The 19,645-nt window shown below is 42.9% G+C and overlaps 1 protein-coding gene across 9 annotated transcripts in view; it reads left to right on the forward strand.

The window, feature by feature from the left end:
- ABCC8 (ATP binding cassette subfamily C member 8) overlaps positions 1-19,645 on the forward strand; it is a 139,717-nt gene that overhangs the window by 108,744 nt on the left and 11,328 nt on the right. For all 9 annotated transcript variants that reach the window (XM_054027476.1, XM_054027477.1, XM_054027478.1 and 6 more), the window contains 7 exons: positions 2,575-2,822; positions 4,164-4,324; positions 5,769-5,838; positions 6,533-6,690; positions 7,811-7,903; positions 12,578-12,680; positions 19,375-19,488. In XM_054027476.1, the coding sequence (XP_053883451.1) occupies positions 2,575-2,822; positions 4,164-4,324; positions 5,769-5,838; positions 6,533-6,690; positions 7,811-7,903; positions 12,578-12,680; positions 19,375-19,488 (947 nt within the window). The remainder of the gene's footprint in view (positions 1-2,574; positions 2,823-4,163; positions 4,325-5,768; positions 5,839-6,532; positions 6,691-7,810; positions 7,904-12,577; positions 12,681-19,374; positions 19,489-19,645) is intronic.

A 19,645-nucleotide genomic window follows, 5' to 3' on the forward strand; every position in this document is an offset into this window, starting at 1 on the left:
ACTCTGAGAGGCCAATTAATTAAGAGAAAAAAAAAAAAAAAAACTTCATTTTAAGCATCTGCTTCACTCCCATCAAACTCAATCAGACTTAAGCATATGCTTAAGCATAACCATGGGCTTCTAAATGCTTTCCTGAATAGGGATAGATTTAAGAAAGTGCTTACATGCTTTCCTGAATGGGGGCTTTAGTAAACTTTCCAACAACAATACACAAGAGTTAGTGGGCCCAATTTTTTGATGGTGTAAAAGAGCACAGGTCCACTGACTTTAGTGGAGTTTTGTCCAATTGCATTAGCAGAAAATCTAAGCCAGTATTGTTTGGACTGATTTGTTTCGCAGTTCAAAAAATATCACTACATTTTGAAAATATTTTGTCCCTTTTTTCCAGTCAGGAAAATGCGCACACAAAAATAATCCCATATTTGATTTGGAAGTTAATATAGGAAATAACAAAGGTTGTTCCGCAACTTGTAATTTATGGTTCTGGATTGTAGAAGCCTCAGGGCAGAGAAGGTGTATCCATTCTCTCTGTACTAGGCCATGCACCCTTATGGCGCTATAGATTGTGTAATTTAAGATATTGTGCCCTGATACTGCAATTAGCATGTGGGCTGAGTACTGCTCCTACATAGAGCCCTAATGACTTCAGTGGAGTTTTGCATGGATATAGCACTGCACCCACACACTATCAATTGCCGGATTTGTTAGCGGCTCAGAGCAGGGACTGTGGCCCATACTATTGTCTATGGCTGAGGAGCACACAGTGCAGTTCAGGATGGGGGGTGCAAACATGAGGCTGCTCACCTTATGACCCCTAGCTGCCCCTACGATCAGGGGAGCGCAAAAGTGGTTTTAAGACACCTCTCTTCTGCTCAGATGCACCAAAATGAGCTCTGAGGCACATGGGAATCTGCCTCTGTAGCTTAAAAAATCACAGAAGTACTTGAATTTCAAATAGGCTGCTTGCTAGAGATTTTCCTGTTTCATTTTCAAGAAGGAAATAGAATCATAGAATATCAGGGTTGGAAGGGACCTCAGGAGGTCATCTAGTCCAACCCCCTGCTCAAAGCAGGACCAATCCCCAACTAAATCATCCCAGCCAGGGGTTTGTCAAGCCTGACCTTAAAAACCTCTAAGGAAGGAGATTCCACCACCTCCCTAGGTAACCCTAGGTAATAGTGTATCCACAATGTATTTAGAGCTATCCATGTGTATTAAAGTATTTGAATGTTTATTTGACAAACTTACCGGATCATTTAGGGGGGAATTTTCTATGCCCACAAATCCTACTGTGCACAGATTAATTTATTAGCAGTTATTTAAGAAACTTATGTTTCATGAAAACTAATTTTAGGTGAGCCTCAGAAACCATAATAATGTAGCATTCATATACCCATGCTATTTCTTTCATAGTGATAGTCATGCAAAGGTTATATTTTCTTCTGGATTACAAATAAATTAATTTACAAAGATTAAATTATTCCAAGCATGTATAAATCATGGCATCTGGAAAAAAATTCTGAGTACCTTTTAAATAATTAAACGCTATCTGAATGTGAGAGAATGGATGAATTAAAGCTGAATAGCTAGTGACAGCTGAATTTACAGACCTATCTATAGTCTGGGAACACTGGCTTATGCTTTTACCTAGAAAAGAAAATCACTGTTTTATTTCATTATTATCAAGAAAATCTTAAACCAGTAAACTATAAATGTCACAAATACATTGGTGTAAAGACATTGATTATTGAGGGCCAACTTTTCCTTCACTTATGACCATGCACTTATGACTGACTCCAAAGGTGTTGTGCTGGAAACTGAGGAGGTAATTTCACCCTAAAACTGTATTCCATTCAGTAAGCTAAGCATGATGTCCATGTATGAAGATGCAAGTGCTCCTTTACTCGCTTTCTCTCCCCTCTGATATTAAGTTAAATCTCCTCTCTTCAGTTTCAAGCTGTGTGCAACCCCCACCCCAGCCTTCATCTCTGATCTTATTGCCTCTACACAAACTCCTATTCCTTATGTTCCACCTCAGTTTTAATCTTGACTGCTGTTATACTACTTCTCCTATCTCCCACTTCACTCCATTTCATGCAGTCCCTTATGCTTGGAATATTTGCCAAGTGCCCACTCCACTCCTTCAAAAAACAACTCTGATCTCCTGCTGGTTCTGTGAGGAATATTTGCTATAATAATCACCCTGCAATTTCTGAGTGTTCTGCACTGCATTTTACTTGTTCCTTTAAAATGCAATTTGTTGGCATATTTGTTTGCCATATTTAACCCATCAGAGAGCATGTTCATTTACAGCATTGTGGTTAGGATTCTGCAAAGCGCCTAAGCACCAGCCTAGGGACTTTGCTGAATTGGGGCTTACGTAAGTAATAGATAAAAATGTGTAACTAACAAACAGATGCATTGATGAAAAATTCATGGCATGTGAATAGTTTGAATTGTCCCTTTTTATTTTGCAATTTGGCACCTGCCATTTGATATGGGAAAAAATGAATAGAAAAGGATTCCAGGGCAATGTTACAATCCAACAGTCTTTTTTCCCCCCGCTGATTACAGAAGAAATAACAGAAAGCGATGATGATGACAACCTATCTTCTGTGCTACATCAGAGAGCAAAGATGCCTTGGCGAGCCTGTGGGAAGTACCTCAGCTCAGCAGGGATTCTGCTCTTGCCTTTACTGGTCCTTTCACAGCTCTTAAAACACACAGTTATGGTGGCTATTGACTACTGGCTTGCACAGTGGACATCTGATGTAATTTCTGCAAAGAGTGACGTAGAACAAAAGAATTGTTCTGCATGTCAGGTACCGTACTTCTAAGTCAGTTCTTTATTTGACAAAGAAACATCTCCCAGTGCTAACTTCTGCTTGACCAATGACATGCAATATGCTATATTCCTACTAAACTGTACATCACAGAATGTTTTCAGGGCCATCACATTTTCGGGGGCGGGGGGTGTTTTTGTTTTTGTTTTTTAGTTTCTCTCTCTCTGCTCTTCTTTTCTTTTTGCCACCCTTAGCATTGCTTGACAGACTATGTTTGCATCTCTAAAATAGTCTTAATAAAACTTACAGCTCTTCTTTTTTTTCTTTTTTTTTTCTGTGCTGCAGCATTATGGCTGCTGGTAGAGCATTCAGGCTGAGTTTCTTAACAAGCGAGAACAAAGATCTTTCAAAATGAACTGTCTGTTCCGGGTTATTCTTCTTTGATTGACTTTATCTTAATTTTGCACAGAATGGTAGGCTTGCCTAAGATTGCCAAGTTGTGATATATACAGTGCAGTAATGCATATTTCCATCCCAGCTTCCTTTGGCATTAAATTACCAATAATCACTAATTTACCTTGCTAATTGCTCAGGTGAACCAGAGAGTCACCTCCCAGGGGATTTTATCCTGCCAAGGAAAAAAAGGCATCATTTGTGTTGAACAACATCATCGTAATTAACGTATTTTTTAAGACAGATTAATTAACCATCCCCATGGATCTGATACAACAATGACATTATTTCATTAAAATTCCAGTTGTCTTCTCTGAAGGGATTAATGTCTGTAAAGAAGCAGTCTTGACAATGGTCTAAATATGGTTTTAAACATTTTTCAATCCAAGGTATCGCAAGTAGTGGCTGGATGGAAACCTAGGGTGAAATCCTGATGCCACTGAAGCCAAAGAGGAGTTTTGCTATTGACTTCAGTGAAGCCTTTGATTCATCCCTAGAGAATATTTTATTAAAGCCGAGTTTTAATGGGAAGTTATTAACAATTTATTTTACATATTTATGGCCTCTCTCCAGCTCCCACTGAAAAGGGGCTACTACAATGTCCTATTACAGTCTTTAAAGGTATCTGTTTCTCCAACTGGAAGCAACTAATGCATAAAATCCTTGGATTCTTTTTATGAGATTCCGTGGCTTTCTAATTTTTAATCTAATCCAAACAGCATATTTTCCTGAATAATGCTTAATTATGGCAGAGAATCATTGGGAAAACAAAATGGGGAAGCTTCTGCTGTCCCTGTTGTGTAGAGGAAAAGGGAACTTCTTCCTCAAGGCTGTCGATCCCACCTCCCCTTCTCTTAATGCAAACTGTATTTTAAATTATTAAAATATTAAAAATAATATTTTTACTTCTGTTTCTTTACTACTTAGGAATTTAATCATTCTCGCTATTCAAGGGTGTTCAGCATTCTCTGCTGCCTTGGGATTATATTGTGTCTTGTCACGTCAATAGCAGTGGAGTGGACTGGTCTAAAAGTTGCCAAAAAACTACACTATTGTCTGCTGAATAAAATTATTTTGGCACCAATGAGGTACTACTTTGATTCTAATGTAAGCAGTAGTGCAGGGTAGAGACTTGATATTCCTTATTTCAAGGCAGCCTTTCCTGTGCAGTTCCATTCTGAAATTACTATGAATAAAAAAATGTGAAGTGGCTCACTGAAAATCAATAGACACTACACATGTTTACACTATATAAAAATTCTACCTTCTGATTCAACAGATTGATTCCCCAGAGTCATATCTGCTGAAAATAAGTTTTTACTTCTTTTTACTCTTTTACACAAGAGAAAACAGGAGGAGGAGTCCATGAGCTGCAGATTCTATTCCATGATATTCATCATCAATGGAAACATTTGCTGAGGTATAAATATTTACACCTGAGCAACTCTGTTGAAGATAACAGAATGGAAGAAGTATCACCAAGCGTGTCATTAAAGATAGAGGGATTGCACAGGTGTTGCTGTGGTCCTAATTTGGCCTTTATAACTTTTATTTCTGGTGATGATGCATGAGAGGGAAAGAACCCAGCTTGACTGTCAGAGCTCAGGATAGGGCTGGCAGTTAGAAAAACATCTTTTTATTTGCAAGCTTCATTTGACAAGGAAGTCATTGAGGGACAATAAGCATGGAATCCTACAACACTATTTTTGCAAACTTACTTTTCAGAATAGAACCACACTTTAAAGTTAACTCTAATGATGGAAAGGTGTAACCTTCATTTAATCTTTGTTTTATGTATGCATACTTAATGGATAGAATATAAAATTAACACTAAATAGAAAAATGAAATAAACAGTAATAGAGTTAACATCCGCTCTGCATCCTTTTAAAAATCCTTTCTAAATTATTTGATCTCCTTTGCTTCCTGTACTAAAAAAAGATCCTAATGACTTTGGTGGACTGTAACCTAAAATACACACCTCCCTATGCTCACCTTGCTGTCATGTCCCCACAATAACTTCAGGTCATTTAAAATGTCATTAATCCTTTTACACTGATAATTTTTTCACTACTGTATGTTCCTATTCCAAGAAAAATTAATATGATCATGCAAGACTTGCAATTACATTTTGTCTGTATTTTTCCTCGTTGAGGAGTGCTTTGTGTGTGAGAGTACTACATAATTAAACAACATTTCATATTATATATAATATATTTATAATATGAAATATTTTGTTTATTTCATTATGTAACTTGTATTGTGCGGGGAAGTCATGCGAAATCTAGAGTGATGATTCATAGTGCTAGGACACAGTTATTCCTTTATTATGTCTGGTTTTGGAATAAGTTTGGGCTGACTTCAGCACAACAGAGACTATAGACTATAGACCTATTACTCATTCCCCACTGTTATCAATAGATTGTGTTCCAGCTCAGTACAGAGCTAAAGAGAAATGGAAAGAAATGGGAAAGTATTTTAATATCTACTCGTGTATTAACTTTAAGACCTTTCCTATTTACTGTCCATTTTAGATTTTTTGAAACAACACCACTGGGAAGCATCTTGAACAGATTTTCAGCTGATTGCAACACCATCGACCAGGTACAGAGACCAAATAAATCTATTCTCCAGAAATGCATGCCAATTTTCCCCTATCGTCTTCAGCACAGAAAATGTACTGTCTGAATGCCGCCATGTTGTGTTAAGAGGAACTAAATCTCATTTAGCTATAACTAATCTGAGAATTTTGTTGCGTTTTGAATGCATTTTATATTTGTTTCCATTATGGCTTGCAGTGTTCAGAAAAAGGGAATCCTGTTTTTAAAATCCATGCTGAAATACTTGTTTGGTTAGAGGCTTTCCAGATGCTGGAGGGTTTTGGTTATTTTATTTCTTCTATAAAGAAATGTAAAGGGACACATTCTTGTCTCAGGGTTGGAGCACTTGCACCAGAATGAACTAAACAGATGTTTAGAGCACCTCCAACTAAAGAGGGTACTTAGGATAGTCACAGGCCTTGAAGCTGACTGGTTATTAACGACATCTCTATTGCTAGCTGTGCAACATGTATTCTTTTGGAAGAATGTGCTGTGCAATGTATGCATGCAGAGGAGCTACATAGAAATGCTATCAGGTTTCCCCAGAATCCACCAGCCAGCTCAGAAATGTTAATCTTCAAAGTTATGGTATCCTTTTTTTGGTGAGTGGGAGGAGGAAGAATGAGATAAGATGTTGTCTTGTATATTACTCCTTTGTTTGCTTTACCTTTGATATTTAATGCTCTTTATTTATCCAGCACATTCCTGCTACCCTGGAGTGCCTGAGCCGCTCCACTTTGCTGTGTGTATCCGCTCTTGCTGTAATCTCCTTCGTCACGCCAATGTTTCTCATTGCCCTGCTTCCTCTCGCTATCATATGTTATTTCATCCAGAAATACTTTCGAGTGGCCTCAAGGTAAGAGCATTGACCGGGCTCATTCTGGTATTCTGAAATTCATGGTCTGGTACCAGGGAATAGAGAGTTTTAAACTGGACCCTGCCAAGGCTGTATCCCTACATGAAAGCAAGTCAGGTCTATCACAGTAAAAATTTATCATTTTACAGCTGCATTGTTTATAACTATTAAATTAGAATTTCTGAGTGGGAGAAAAGTTTGTTTCCATCATTAAACAAATGACCATGCCAGAATTCACAATCCACAAAACAAGGGCCAAATGCTAGCTTCTGTAGTGGGGTTGAGCCTTAGGAGAAGTGTGAAGATATAGCAGCAAAGCAGAAATGGCCAAAGGCATTTAGCTTGACCAGGGCAGATGGAAATGAAAAGTTCAGGGATCAAGGAGGAAAATTGAGAAGTGGAGCTTACTCCGCATCAGTACCACAGTTGCCTCTAAAAGATGCAGCATTCACTCACACCCTCAGTTGCTACTAGATGCCAGCAGGCCCATAAAGAGTTGGGAGACCTCAACAATATCCCTATTTCTGTCTTTGTCCCTTTACAGCCACGTAGATCCCCTCTCCACAGTGTTCAAGGAGTGCGAGTGGAAGCCTTCTGCCTAGATCCTGCATATGTGTCCAAATTGAGAAGGGGCTACCTGCGCCCTTTCCCACTTCCTGCAGGACTAAACAGAATTAACTTTATGTAGATCATCAATGCCTACATTTATTTGGTGGTTATTGCTAAGCAGTGTAACAAAAATCCATTGCTTATATTCATTTGAGTTAATTGAAGCCAGAATGGTGTTTCAGAAGTAAATCATTCCACATGAGAAACTGGAATATAGGAACAAGGTGTATGTGGGGGTGAAGTGCAGTAAGACCTCCCAGAGCTCCAGCACTGTGTGTTTGAGTTTAGTAAGAACGATCCTCCTGCTTTTCTAGGAGTATCTTTCTTAGTGCAAGAGTCCCATTAGTAACATCTCAGAGTCTTTGCATTTGAAATTCTGCCATTTTAGGCTCACGGGCATGAGATTCTGTTCTGTAGATGTTCCATTTTACTCCCCAAGACACTGTAGTGCCTGTTTCAAAAGGATCACTGTACTATTAAAACTGATTTTTCTTTTTTAAATCATTTCCAGGGACCTGCAACAGTTGGATGACAGCACCCAGCTGCCATTACTTTGCCATTTTTCAGAGACTGTGGAAGGTTTAACCACTATACGAGCTTTCAGGTATATTTTTGAGAAAAAAATTGTATTCTGTTTTGATATATATTAGATATAGGATATATGTCATGAACAAAATGTTCAGCCTGCCCTTAACTGGGCACCCACTTTTACACCTCCGGTTTTGTAGGTGCAGATAATTATAGTTTGGGTCACTTAGAAGTTTAAGTACCTAACTGCATCAGTAAATGGAGTTCTTGGACACTTAAGTGACCTAAAATGTGGATGCCAATAATTTCAGAGGGGGACAAAATTGCAACCCCGGTTATTTGATCCACACTTGCAAGAATGGAGGCTGGTGCTACATATCTGGGCATTTATGAAGAATTTAAATAACAATGCAATGATCTTTAAGTCCTTGCTTGCCAGACTGGTCCTTGGCCATAACCAGGGCCGCCCAGATGGAGGGGGCAAGTGGGGCAATTTGCCCCGGGCCCCACAGGGGCCCCCACAAGTATGTCGGAGGCTCCCCCCCCGCCTCCGTCTTCCCCCATGCCCTGGCGTCTCAGCCGGTAAGGGGGAAGGGGGCAGGGCTGCGAGCTGCAGCCGAGCGGCGGGAGCTCAGGCCCCGCTGGAAACATCACACCACTGCAGCGCTGGACACGGCGCGCTGAGGCTCTGGGAGAAGGGGTAAGTGGCATGGTAAGGGGCCGGGCACCCCCCCCCCCCCGACACCATCTTCCCCACAGCCCTGACCCCAGCTCTGAGCCCAGCCCCTCTGAGCCGGACACCCCCCGACCCCATCCCCCCCACAGCCCTGACCCCCAGCTCCGAGCCCAGCCCCTCTGAGCCGGACACTCGCCTGACCCCATCTCCCCACAGTCCTGAGTCCAGCCCCTGTGAGCCGGGCACCCCGCAACCCAGAGCCCAGCTCCCCACCCAGCTCTGGGCAACAGCAGCACCACCCCCAGGCAGCGACAGCCCATTGGCACCAACCATCACCATCACCCAGCAACAGCCCATTATATAATTGCAAATTATACATACCATTAAAGCATTTAATGTTTTTAAATAATGTATTTAGTGTATTTTCAAATTATTACAAATTAATTTTTGAATGTATTTCACTAGTTATTTTTTACATTTCCAAATACATGTTACTATAGTATTGCAACTTTTTTTTATGGAAGGGGCCCCCGAAATTGCTTTGCCCCAGGCCCCCTGAATCCTCTGGGCGGCCCTGGGTGTAGATAGCAGTATGTCGTTAGGAAGGCTTCTCTCATCGACATAGCTACCGCCTTTCGGTAAGGGGGACTACCTACGATGATGGGAAAAGCCCTCCCGTCAACATAGGTAGCATCTTCACTAAGCGCTACAGCAGGGCTGCCCAGATGTGGGGGCAAGTGGGGCAATTTGCCCCACACCCCGGGCCCCACAGGGGCCCCCACGAGAAAGAATATTGTATTCTATGGTATTGCAACTTTTTTTTATGGAAGGGGCCCCCAAAATTGCTTTGCCCCAGGCCCCCTGAAACCTCTGGGTGGCCCTGGCCATAACATCTATTTAGACCTTCAGAAACAGCTGAGGAAGATCTAATAACACACCTGAGTTGTGCTTCTGTATTCCAAATATTATATTCCCTGAGGTGTGCCAGTCAAAGTTCTGCCAAACCTACCAGTTGCTTCCCCAAACCCCAAAGCCCAAAGCCAGTTAACCGTCTTCCAAGCCCCTGTCTCATCTACACATACACATATGTTGCAAGTTAACATTGCTGCTGACAACTCACCTTTGGAATTCTATAATTCTTTGTGAAAACAATGAGTCCTTGTGGTACCTTAGAGACTAACAAATGTATTTGGACATAAGCTTTCATGGGCTAGAACCCACTTCATCAGATGCAGGGGTTCTAGCCCACGAAAGCTTATGCCCAAATACATTTGTTAGTCTCTAAGGTGCCACAAGGACTCCTCGTTGTTTTTCCTGATACAGACTAACACAGCTACCGCTCTGAAATAATTCTTTGTGGTCATTCCTGTACAACCTTAATGTTTCATTTACATAATTGTATAATACTCTTCATCCACAAAGTTATGAACCTATAGGGTCTTTTGCATTTAATTTCCTTTCTTTTCTGTTTTATTTTTTTAAGAACAGAAAAAATTGAGATCAAAAACATATTGCCCGTATTTAATTATGTTAGTATTTAAATTGTCCCAGTCAGGCTCTGAACTTCGTAGCTGAATGAGAGTACAGTATGCTGGCATTTTGCTGCTGTTTGGAAATCAGCATAGTATTTTCAGTATTAATTATTATGATTTTGCTTGTTGTTTGTTTAAGTGCCAACAGTCTTCTCTAGTTTATTGGTATGTGTTCCCCTGTGTGCCTCATTAGGGAAATGTATTTTTCCATTCTGGTTTTAATCCTCGCTTTTCACTTTGTCTCTTATCCCGATCCTATTCGACTCTGGCAGAAATTGAGAGATTTTGTGACTATTAGTGCTGCACTGCTTCAGATTTTGCTACAATAAATCACTCCTAATACCATCTCACTGATACCCTTGGTTGTTTAGAACACTCCCTCATGATTCCCCCTCCTCCCTGTCACCATGAAATGAACTGCTCCAGCAAAGCTTGTTCAGAATTTAGGGAGCTTGAAATCCCAGGCTACCTGATGAATCTTTGCCCCAAACAGCAGGAGACATTCAGTAGGTTTTGTATTCCATCTACATGCCAAGCTTCTGTGTCAGCTTGTATCTTGGCTATTTTTAGGAGTATACTGCTTTTCAGCTGCATATTGAGTGGTAGCAGTGGCATTTGAAGTTTAGACTTTAAAGCTTGAGCAATGTACCCAGCCCCTGCATTCCTAAAAATAAAACAGTAATAAAGGAGTCCAGCCATAGAGCTAGCAGGTACCAGTTGTTCCTGCAGCACCCTTACTGTCCTATATTTTCTCTTGGCCATTTTGAGCAACTTATAAAAATCCAGGAATTATATCAGAAAGATAGCAGCTGCTGTCACTGCAGCCACAAATAATCCTTCATCAAGTATCCTGGGTGTAAATATACCATCTCCAAATGTTGTCTGGTGTATAAAGGACTTCGAAATGGTCTGTCCTAAATAATAAATAAAATGTAAAGAAGGTTTTCCCAAGGAAGGGTTTCACTTTAGGGACAATTTCTGTAGTGAGATTCTGAGAAATTTGCAGCACTTTGATGACAAATTGTACTCCTCAGCAATTCCACCCCCCACACATGTTCCACTGCTGACTGCACAGTGCCAGAATCTCTAGCATTTTATAGAGTCATGATCTCTGGGATAATCTGTGAATAGTCTGGACATTTTAATAAAGAGGGACTGATTTTTTTAAAGGTAATTACTTTTTAGCCTGTACATGGAAGGGGATACAGGAATATTTATAATTGACACATAATAGAACTTCACTAATACCAGTGCTTTATAATTTGTACAAAACATTGGCTGTCTCTCTCCTCATGTCTGTGTAATGATTTGATAACGGAGAGCTGTATTTTATAACCAAGGCTTCATTTCTTTTACAAACTATTTTACAGGCCGTTTACTAGTGTAGTGCTGTGTACTATTATTAGTAGCGATCAAAATAAATGTACAAAGTGCATGTTTTGGTGTATTACCTTGACTGATTTGAGTACTAGCTGAAACCCTGATCCAGCAAAGCACTAGAGTAGGCAGTCTGCTGCATCCAGATGGAGCCTCACTGACATCATTGCAGGATCAAGGCCTAATGCAGAAGTTTTACTAACTAGCCAATGTTCTTCTAGTTCTTAGTGTGCATCAGTGTGGTTCTACAGTAGTAAACTTAAAACAAACTTGCTGTATTTAACAGCCTTTTCACTCTTCAGCTGGTTTATTTTGAAGAGAGAAAAACTGGTTTATAAAAGTCTTATTGCTACTTTTATTGATTGTAGTTCATTAGCTCCCACAATGTACTGGGCATTGTCTATGCACAAATTAAGAGACAATCCCTAACACTGTGGGATCTTGATTCATGACTGGGGCTCCTAGACACTACTGCAATACAAATAGCAAATAACCCACTCAATTTTATATAGTCAGGTGAAAAGAGGAGTTGTGTTTTCTGTAGAACTAACACGTCTTTCACTTGCTCACTCTCTCGCTCTCTCTTGTTCACGTGGTTGCATACACACACTTTCTCAGACTCTTATATTTTTCTTTATTTCAAGCCACCTTCCTCACTGCTGCCATGGTAATGAATGACTAGCCAGAGTCTGTTGTCATTTATAAATTATAGTTTTAATATGAACTGCCCAGCTAGCCAATGTTAGTCCCAGAGTCGTATATAAAATGTCAGCTCCATTTTAAGAAGGCAGCAAAATCTTATTTGTTCCTAAAGAAAGGACATTGTGGCTGAGGGATGATTGCATATGATCATGTTGTAGGACACTCGGGAGGTTCCAGTTATTGAACTGTTGAGTGATGCAGACCTTTAAAATTAAAGTTTTATCAATAATTAGAAGCTGTGGCAGCATGCTGCAACCTACAGCTCCACAATTTGGGCATGCAAATGCTGTTTGTGTGTGTATAATATATACACTCCAACATCTGGGTATTCGGATTAAGAGGATGGGTTGAATCGCTCTTAAAAATATGTCCCATTAAATGCATTTTTTTTTTTTTTTTTTTTTACTTTCCCAAGGCCTCATGGCACACATTGACTCCTTGCTTTGCCATTTCTGTTTTGAAGGTATGAAGGCCGGTTCCGACAGAAGCTTCTTGAATATACAGATTCCAACAATATCGCTTCCCTTTTCCTTACAGCTGCCAATCGCTGGCTGGAAGTCCGCATGGCAAGTACATTACTCTGTGTGGTTGGTTGGTTGGTTTATGCTTCACTTTGATCCTGGCACTCCATTGATGTATATGAGAGTATCCAGCATATACCTTTGTCGTGTACATGTCTTTTTAAAGAAAACTTGCCCAATTACCCAGTCGATGAAAGTCCAATGGAGTGCAGGAGGGGAGGAATTCTTCCCACAGGCTGCAGCTGTTATTCCAGAGCTGGAATAGGATTCATGGCCCCTTTCCCCCTTCTCCCCGGGTGACCATATGAGAGGAAGAAAATAGCGGGACACATGGGGGGGGGCGTCGACAGAGCACAAAAAAAAAAAAAAAAAAGCGGAGTGCCGCCGGTGGAGCAAAAAAAACCCACCAGAGTGCCGCAAAATTGGTCGGGACGCGAGACAAACACCTAAAATCAGGACATCTGGTCACCCTCCCCTCCCCGCCTTCCCTGTGTGGGGGGAGAATGATCAGAGTAACAGATCCTCTAGCTGTACCGCCTATCAAGATCCCGCAGGGGGCTGTGCATGTCAGTACACCTGGGCTTCATCCATCCAGCTACCCCTGCTGAGGTTCCATTGTATTGGGTGCTTTCTGCACCAGTAGGGTGTGTGAGGATTTGGGACTAAGCCCTTTCTGGGTCAGCCAAAGGACAGGGCTATTGCCTTTTGTGTTCTTGTTCCCTTTGTACTGCAAGTACAGCAGGTAGGTGAAAGAAATTATCTGTTAAAAATGAGTCTTCAAGAAGGCAATACAGAGAGCTTCTTATGCTGTGTGGTGCTAGCATTTGTATCTGTTTCTGCAAGGCACCGATGTAACAAAGCTGCTGCTAGTCATGTTATAAATGTGCGATCCTTCCATATGCATTACAGGTACATCTGTGTGTCTATTTCATGTCAATCTGCACATTAATTTTAGACTTTCACATATACTGGTATACTTGCCACCTAAACTCAGGTTTTTTTGGTGACTCAGAGGAAAGAGAACTAGCCTGTATTCTATTCAGCAAATAAGGAATAATAATGACGAAGCATCTAGAGATGATCGAGATCCCGTTGTACTAGGCACTATATAAACATAAACTACATCTACACTGGCAACTGGACGTGGTCCAAGCACATGGTTGTGCCAGAACCCCCCTACTGTCCACATCTAAATCCAGAAATACAGGTTTCAAGACCTGTCCAGGGCAAGAATGCTAGTAGATCTGAGGGGTGCGGGTATGAACATGCCTCGGGCTGTGGCATGGCCCCGTTCCCATGCCAGTGCGTAGGGTGGATGGGGTAAGAGGCGTGTCTTGAGTTCAGTAGTCCTCCAGCCCTGTTCCCACAACGTACTGAACCCTTTCCTGCCTGACCTTTTCCAAATCTATAAAGGTCCCTGTCCCCCCATTCTCACCTGTAGTGGTGAGGTGTGCTGACCCCTTCACAACAGTTTTCCACCGGACTTTCTTCATCACTACACGTGACTACGGAACATGCTTCAAGAGCTGCTGCCCGGTACCCAGCCACACCCAGGTCCCAATAAATGTGTGGTCGGAGTTCACCATTTTCCATGACTTCTCCCACAGCACCAGGAACTTACACCTGTAATGGGAATGCAGGTGGGCATTCACTGTACTCTGGCCCAGTCCCGGGAAGAAATAAAGCACCTGAGGCTCCGGTATCAGAGGGCAAAAGACTCCACCAGTCGCTCCAGGAGAGGTCCTCCAATCTGCCTATTCTTCAAGGAGCTGGACCACATGTTCTCCCGGGCTCCCGCTACTGAGCCTGTGGTGATGCATGACTCGCTCCTCAACCCCCACCAGCTCATCAGCTGATGGGATGCTGAGGAAGGCCATGGTGTGGAGATGGTGGGGACTGCAGAGGAGGAAGCCTTGGAGAAAGAAGAGCATATCATCCTGCACCTCTGCAAGGAGAAGATGGCTCAGCAAGCCCCTCCTGATGACCTAGAGGAGGACCTCTCTACTCAGCAGGAACTAGAACCTGAAGCTGGTAAGTTAAACCCCACCCTCACCCAGATGGTCCCCAACCAAGACACAACTGTAAATTCAACATTTTATTGAATTACCATGAACCACTATAAAGCTTTTTGCAGAAGCTATAACATGGATTATTAGCGAACCATTAATACTGCCCCAGAAATAAATGCGCCCACCAGCCCAATCATACACTTTAAGACATGACATTTTTAAAAACCATTAGTTGATGTTAACTCCCACTGTCAGCAGGTGCTCCTTTTGTGGGGGCTGGAAAAGTTGTCTGAGAACCAAGGATACTGAAACAATCTCATTCCTGAAATGCTGAGAAGTATCACTATTGTGACCTTCCACAGCAAAGTTATGTTATGTGGGGGGATTTCTTACCTGCTTTCCAAGGAAAGATAAAATATAATGCTGCTCTTGTGATTGACTTGGCAGGACCTTCATCTGAGAAGAGTGAGCCCATTCTGCCTGGGATCCAGGAGCAACAGCCCAGGGACATTAGAGGCAGGCAAAGCATGACACTGGAGGATGTGCTCATTGGGGTCGACAGAAGGAGCCAGGAAAAGTTTGACTTTGAGGGAAAGAGAGAAATGGTCTATTGGGCTGGAGCAACAGACTATGAAGTGGAAGGAACATTTTTTCCAAAGGCAGGAGGCAATAATGATCTGGTTCCTGGAGCAGGACACATGGTACATCTCTACCCCGATATGACGCTGTCCTTGGGAGCCAAAAAATCTCACCGTGTTATAGGTGAAACCGCGTTATAGCGAACTTGCTTTGATCCACCAGAATGCGCAGCCCTGCCCCCGCCGGAGCACTGCTTTACCGCGTTATATCCGAATTTGTGTTATATCGGGTCACGTTATATCGGGGTAGAGGTACATGGAATGGGAGTTGCCCAAGGGGACTGGGTTCATGCCCTGTTGCAGTCCCTGATACAAGGGGAGGTGGAATGGATTCAGATCCTGCCTGCCACAGTAGCTGTGCCAGTATCCATAAAGTGGCCCCTCCTCCTCCACCTGCAGCCCACCATGCTGCTGAGTTAGAGGACCCAACCCCCACCCTCTGTGATGGGGGTGGGAAGCTGCAAGACTCCAGGCACAATACTCTGTACTGGAACCTGAAACCCCTCCCTGGGGAAGTCCTGTGACTGGACAAGAGAAACAATGAGCCCAAGACTGCCTGAAGGCCTGCATGTGTCTAGACCCCAAACCCCATGCAAGAGAAACCCCTTTTTGTCCCGTCCTCCCCCCCGAAAAATGTTTTACAGGCACTCCCCCGCCTTGTCCAGAGTAGGGAAAGATCAAGGTCCATGGGGAGTAAAGTTTTAACGTTCTTCAGGAAGTCTGATCCATTCTGTTTTCATTCACAGTTCTTTTTAAAAAAATGTTCAGAGTTATGCTAAATGTACTAGTTTCAATAAATGTTAGTGTCTTTTATTTGTGTGTGGATCTTTCATTTGGGCTTTGGTAAAGGTACAATTTTTTTCCCTTTCAGTTTTGGTCTCCATCAGTCAGTGCTTTGAGTCATATAACTCTCCGGGGTAGAAAACTGCAAAGTCCAGTCTGACCCTCCCAGAACCACCCCCCACACCCCAAAATTTCCCCTGTCCCAGTATATGTGAATATAAGTAAGCTGGAGACATGTTGGAATTGCAGTGTGCATGGAAATAACAAGTAATTTTATTAACTGGGGCCAGGGGAGGGGGCGAGGAAGAGAAGGTGAGTAAACTTCTGTATGGATTTGACAAAACAAGAAAAACAAAGTGAATTAGCTGTGCCATCACATATTGAACAGTGCTAAAACAGCCCTTCCTGCACCCTGAGGCCTGCAAAAAAACCCCACAACCACTTTAAACCATGGGATGCTCACAGTTAACAGTCGGTAAGTGGTTGTATCCTCCCACACAATCACAGTCACCAGAAATGAGTTGTAAAAGCCCCTCCCACATGCTTCATCAACTGTTCTCAAGATCCTTCAGATACTAAGGCCTTGGCTACACTGGCGCTGTACAGCGCTGCAACTTGCTGCGCTCAGGGGTGTGAAAACGCCCCCCCCCCCCCCCCCGAGCCCAGTGAGTGCAGCGCTGTAAAGCACCAGTGTAATCAGCGCCTGCAGCGCTGCACGCTCGCTCGCAGCGCTGCAAGCTATTCCCCTCGGAGAGGCGGAGTACTTGCAGCACTGCGAGTGAGCTCTCGCAGCACTGGTGGCGCGACTACACTCGCACTTCACAGCGCTGCCACGGCAGCGCTGTGAATTCTCAAGTGTAGCCAAGGCCTAAAGTAATCCAGCTGAACTGTGGTTTGGCGAACAGCTGTGAACATTAACACAAAATGAAAGAACAATAAGTGCAATTTAACTGGCCAGACACCATCTGCAGGCCAATCACAAACCAGAAGGTGCTATACCAGCGGAGGTGCCCTGCCCCAGTTACCTGTAATGAGTCATTACCTAAACAATCTGCTAATGACAGTCATTGGGAGAGGAAAAAACCTGTGTTGAAACACAAGTGAAAGGGAATGTTCCCTCTTTTATTTTTACAGTAGCTGCATGGGGTGTGGCACTTTGCTTGGGACCAGGCTGCAGTCACCTACCTGCACACCCATTGCTCCATAATGTAGGCACAAATTGCATCCTTGGTTTCCCTGGCCCACTGTGGTCCAGCGCCAGTATGAACATTCACTGGATCAGGCTGCTCCTTAAAAGTTTTGCAAGCGCATCTTGTCCTGTACACACTCTGTCCTAAAGTACTCACCTTTAATGTCACCAGTATTATGAAGGGCACGGCATGCCACAATAACGCAGACAGCGTTGCCTACATTGGCCTCTAACCAAGAGCATAAGCATCATCAACAAGCCTTCAGCCATTCAAAGATGTTCTCCACTACCATCCTGCAGCTGCTTAGTTTGAAGTTGACTCTCCATTTTGCCAGGTGGTTAAAGCTGGGCTAGGGGGTTTCATTAGGCAGCATAGGAGCGAGTATGTGGGGTCTTCCAGAACAACTGTGGACAAAGAGAACTACATTGCTTCTGGGGAATAAAGTCCCTTCCTCTCCCTTCAAGTAAAATCCTAATCTTCTCAGCACTCTAGTGTCATGGCCTGTCCTGTGTGTTGGACAGCATTCAGGAATCTGCTTTTGTGGTCCACTAAGCCTGTAAGAATGAGTGATGTACTCATCGATGTACTCACTCGCTCCTTTCAGTCAGCAAGGTATGGGGATGCGGGTGCCATCGATGGTGTTTCCACATTGTACAGGGCCATTCTCTGGGACCCCAGTATAATTTCTGGAACTTTGGTGATGGTAACCATGTGTGGGTAGGTGAGTGCATTGATGGGTTCACAAATCTGCACCACCACGACCCTGACAGTGGCCTTCCCCACCCTGAAATGGTTTGCAACTGGCCAATAGCTGTCTGATGTTGCCAGCTTCCAGAAGGCTATAGCCATCTGCTCCTGCACTGGGATGGGTCTCCGGAACCTTGTGTTCTGCCACTGTTGGGTTGGGGCCAGCTCTTCACGGAGCTCCATGATTGTTGGCTTCCTCATCCTGAAGTTCTGTGGCCACTGGTCATCATCCTAAATTTCTAATACTATGTAATCCCACCACATGGTGCTGGTTCTCCTGGTCCAGAAGTGGTGGCCTCCCATGGACTTACAGTTGCAATGCCGGTAATCTCCTGCATCTCTGTGTAAGGGGGCAACAGTGGATTACTCCCCATCCTGGCTACCAGTCTTTGGCTTGTGAGAGAGATCCAAATCCTTTCATCCAAAATTCTCACTGGTCACGTATTGCAATGCACTCAAATTTGTCTCACAAGAAAGAGCCGTCTCACAAGCACCATCGGTCACTTGTGCCATGTCTTCTACCAGTTGGGCAGGAGAGGGGTGAGTGGGAGCTCCCATCGCCAGATATGTGAAGGCATCTGCAGATCCTAGAATGTATCCTGTGACTCATAGAGCCTTGGGATACTGCCCCTGAAATGCTAGTGCTAACCTTGCTTACCAAAAAAAAGCTGTGTGGACATGGGTATTCCCAGGTTCAGAGTGTACACCCGTGTCCAGCATAGCATATTTGGACACTCTGTGCAGCTGTGGCTTATATGGGCAAGTGTACACACCGCCTTGTACCTTTGTCCAGTTGCCAGCATAGATGTGGCCCTAGAGGAGGACAGTCCCTGCCCCACTGACTTCCCATTCTAAAGTTTTATCTATATACAAAAATTGTACCACTTTAACTATACCAGTCCCATAACCTCTAGTGTGGACATAGTTATACAAGTATAGCTTATGCCTGTAAATTTAGGGAATAAGCTATTCTAATATATGGCACCTTTTATATAATGGGTATGACTGACTCTATACTAGCCACCATATCAGTATAACTATTCCAGTAAAACATCACACACCTAACTGAAATAGTTATATTGGTACAAAAACTAAATTAGACCAAGCCTAATTTAAGATGGGATGGGAACACAACCCTGGATACATCTAACAATACAAAGAAGTGAGAGAGAGGGGGGGGGACAAGGGAAACGGTAACAAAAATGGGGGTTAACAGGCCATCTCTATCCACAGATTTAAAATCTTCTGCATGTGTTTCAGTCTTAGCCATGTAAAGGGTTTATTGTTTCAAACTGAACTTTCCAAAATATTTGCACAGTCTCTCTCTCTCTCTATATATATATAGTGATGGAGCTTATTCATATTTCTTCAGGAATACATTGGAGCGTGTGTGGTTCTCATAGCAGCTGTGACTTCTATTACCAAGTCCCTGTACAATCAGCTGTCTTCAGGACTTGTGGGCTTAGGGCTAACCTATGCTCTTATGGTAAGTTAAATCATGCGTTGAGTGGCTTCCCCCACACACGATACTTTCTTTAGGGCACAAAGATGGGAAAGACAGAAGGTGCTGAATACATATCCATATTGGGAAGCTGTAAAAACACTGAAATAGTACATTAACTTCAATTCATATTACGTGGGTG

This window comes from Malaclemys terrapin, chromosome 4, assembly GCF_027887155.1.
Source record: "Malaclemys terrapin pileata isolate rMalTer1 chromosome 4, rMalTer1.hap1, whole genome shotgun sequence".
Taxonomy (NCBI): domain Eukaryota; kingdom Metazoa; phylum Chordata; order Testudines; family Emydidae; genus Malaclemys; species Malaclemys terrapin.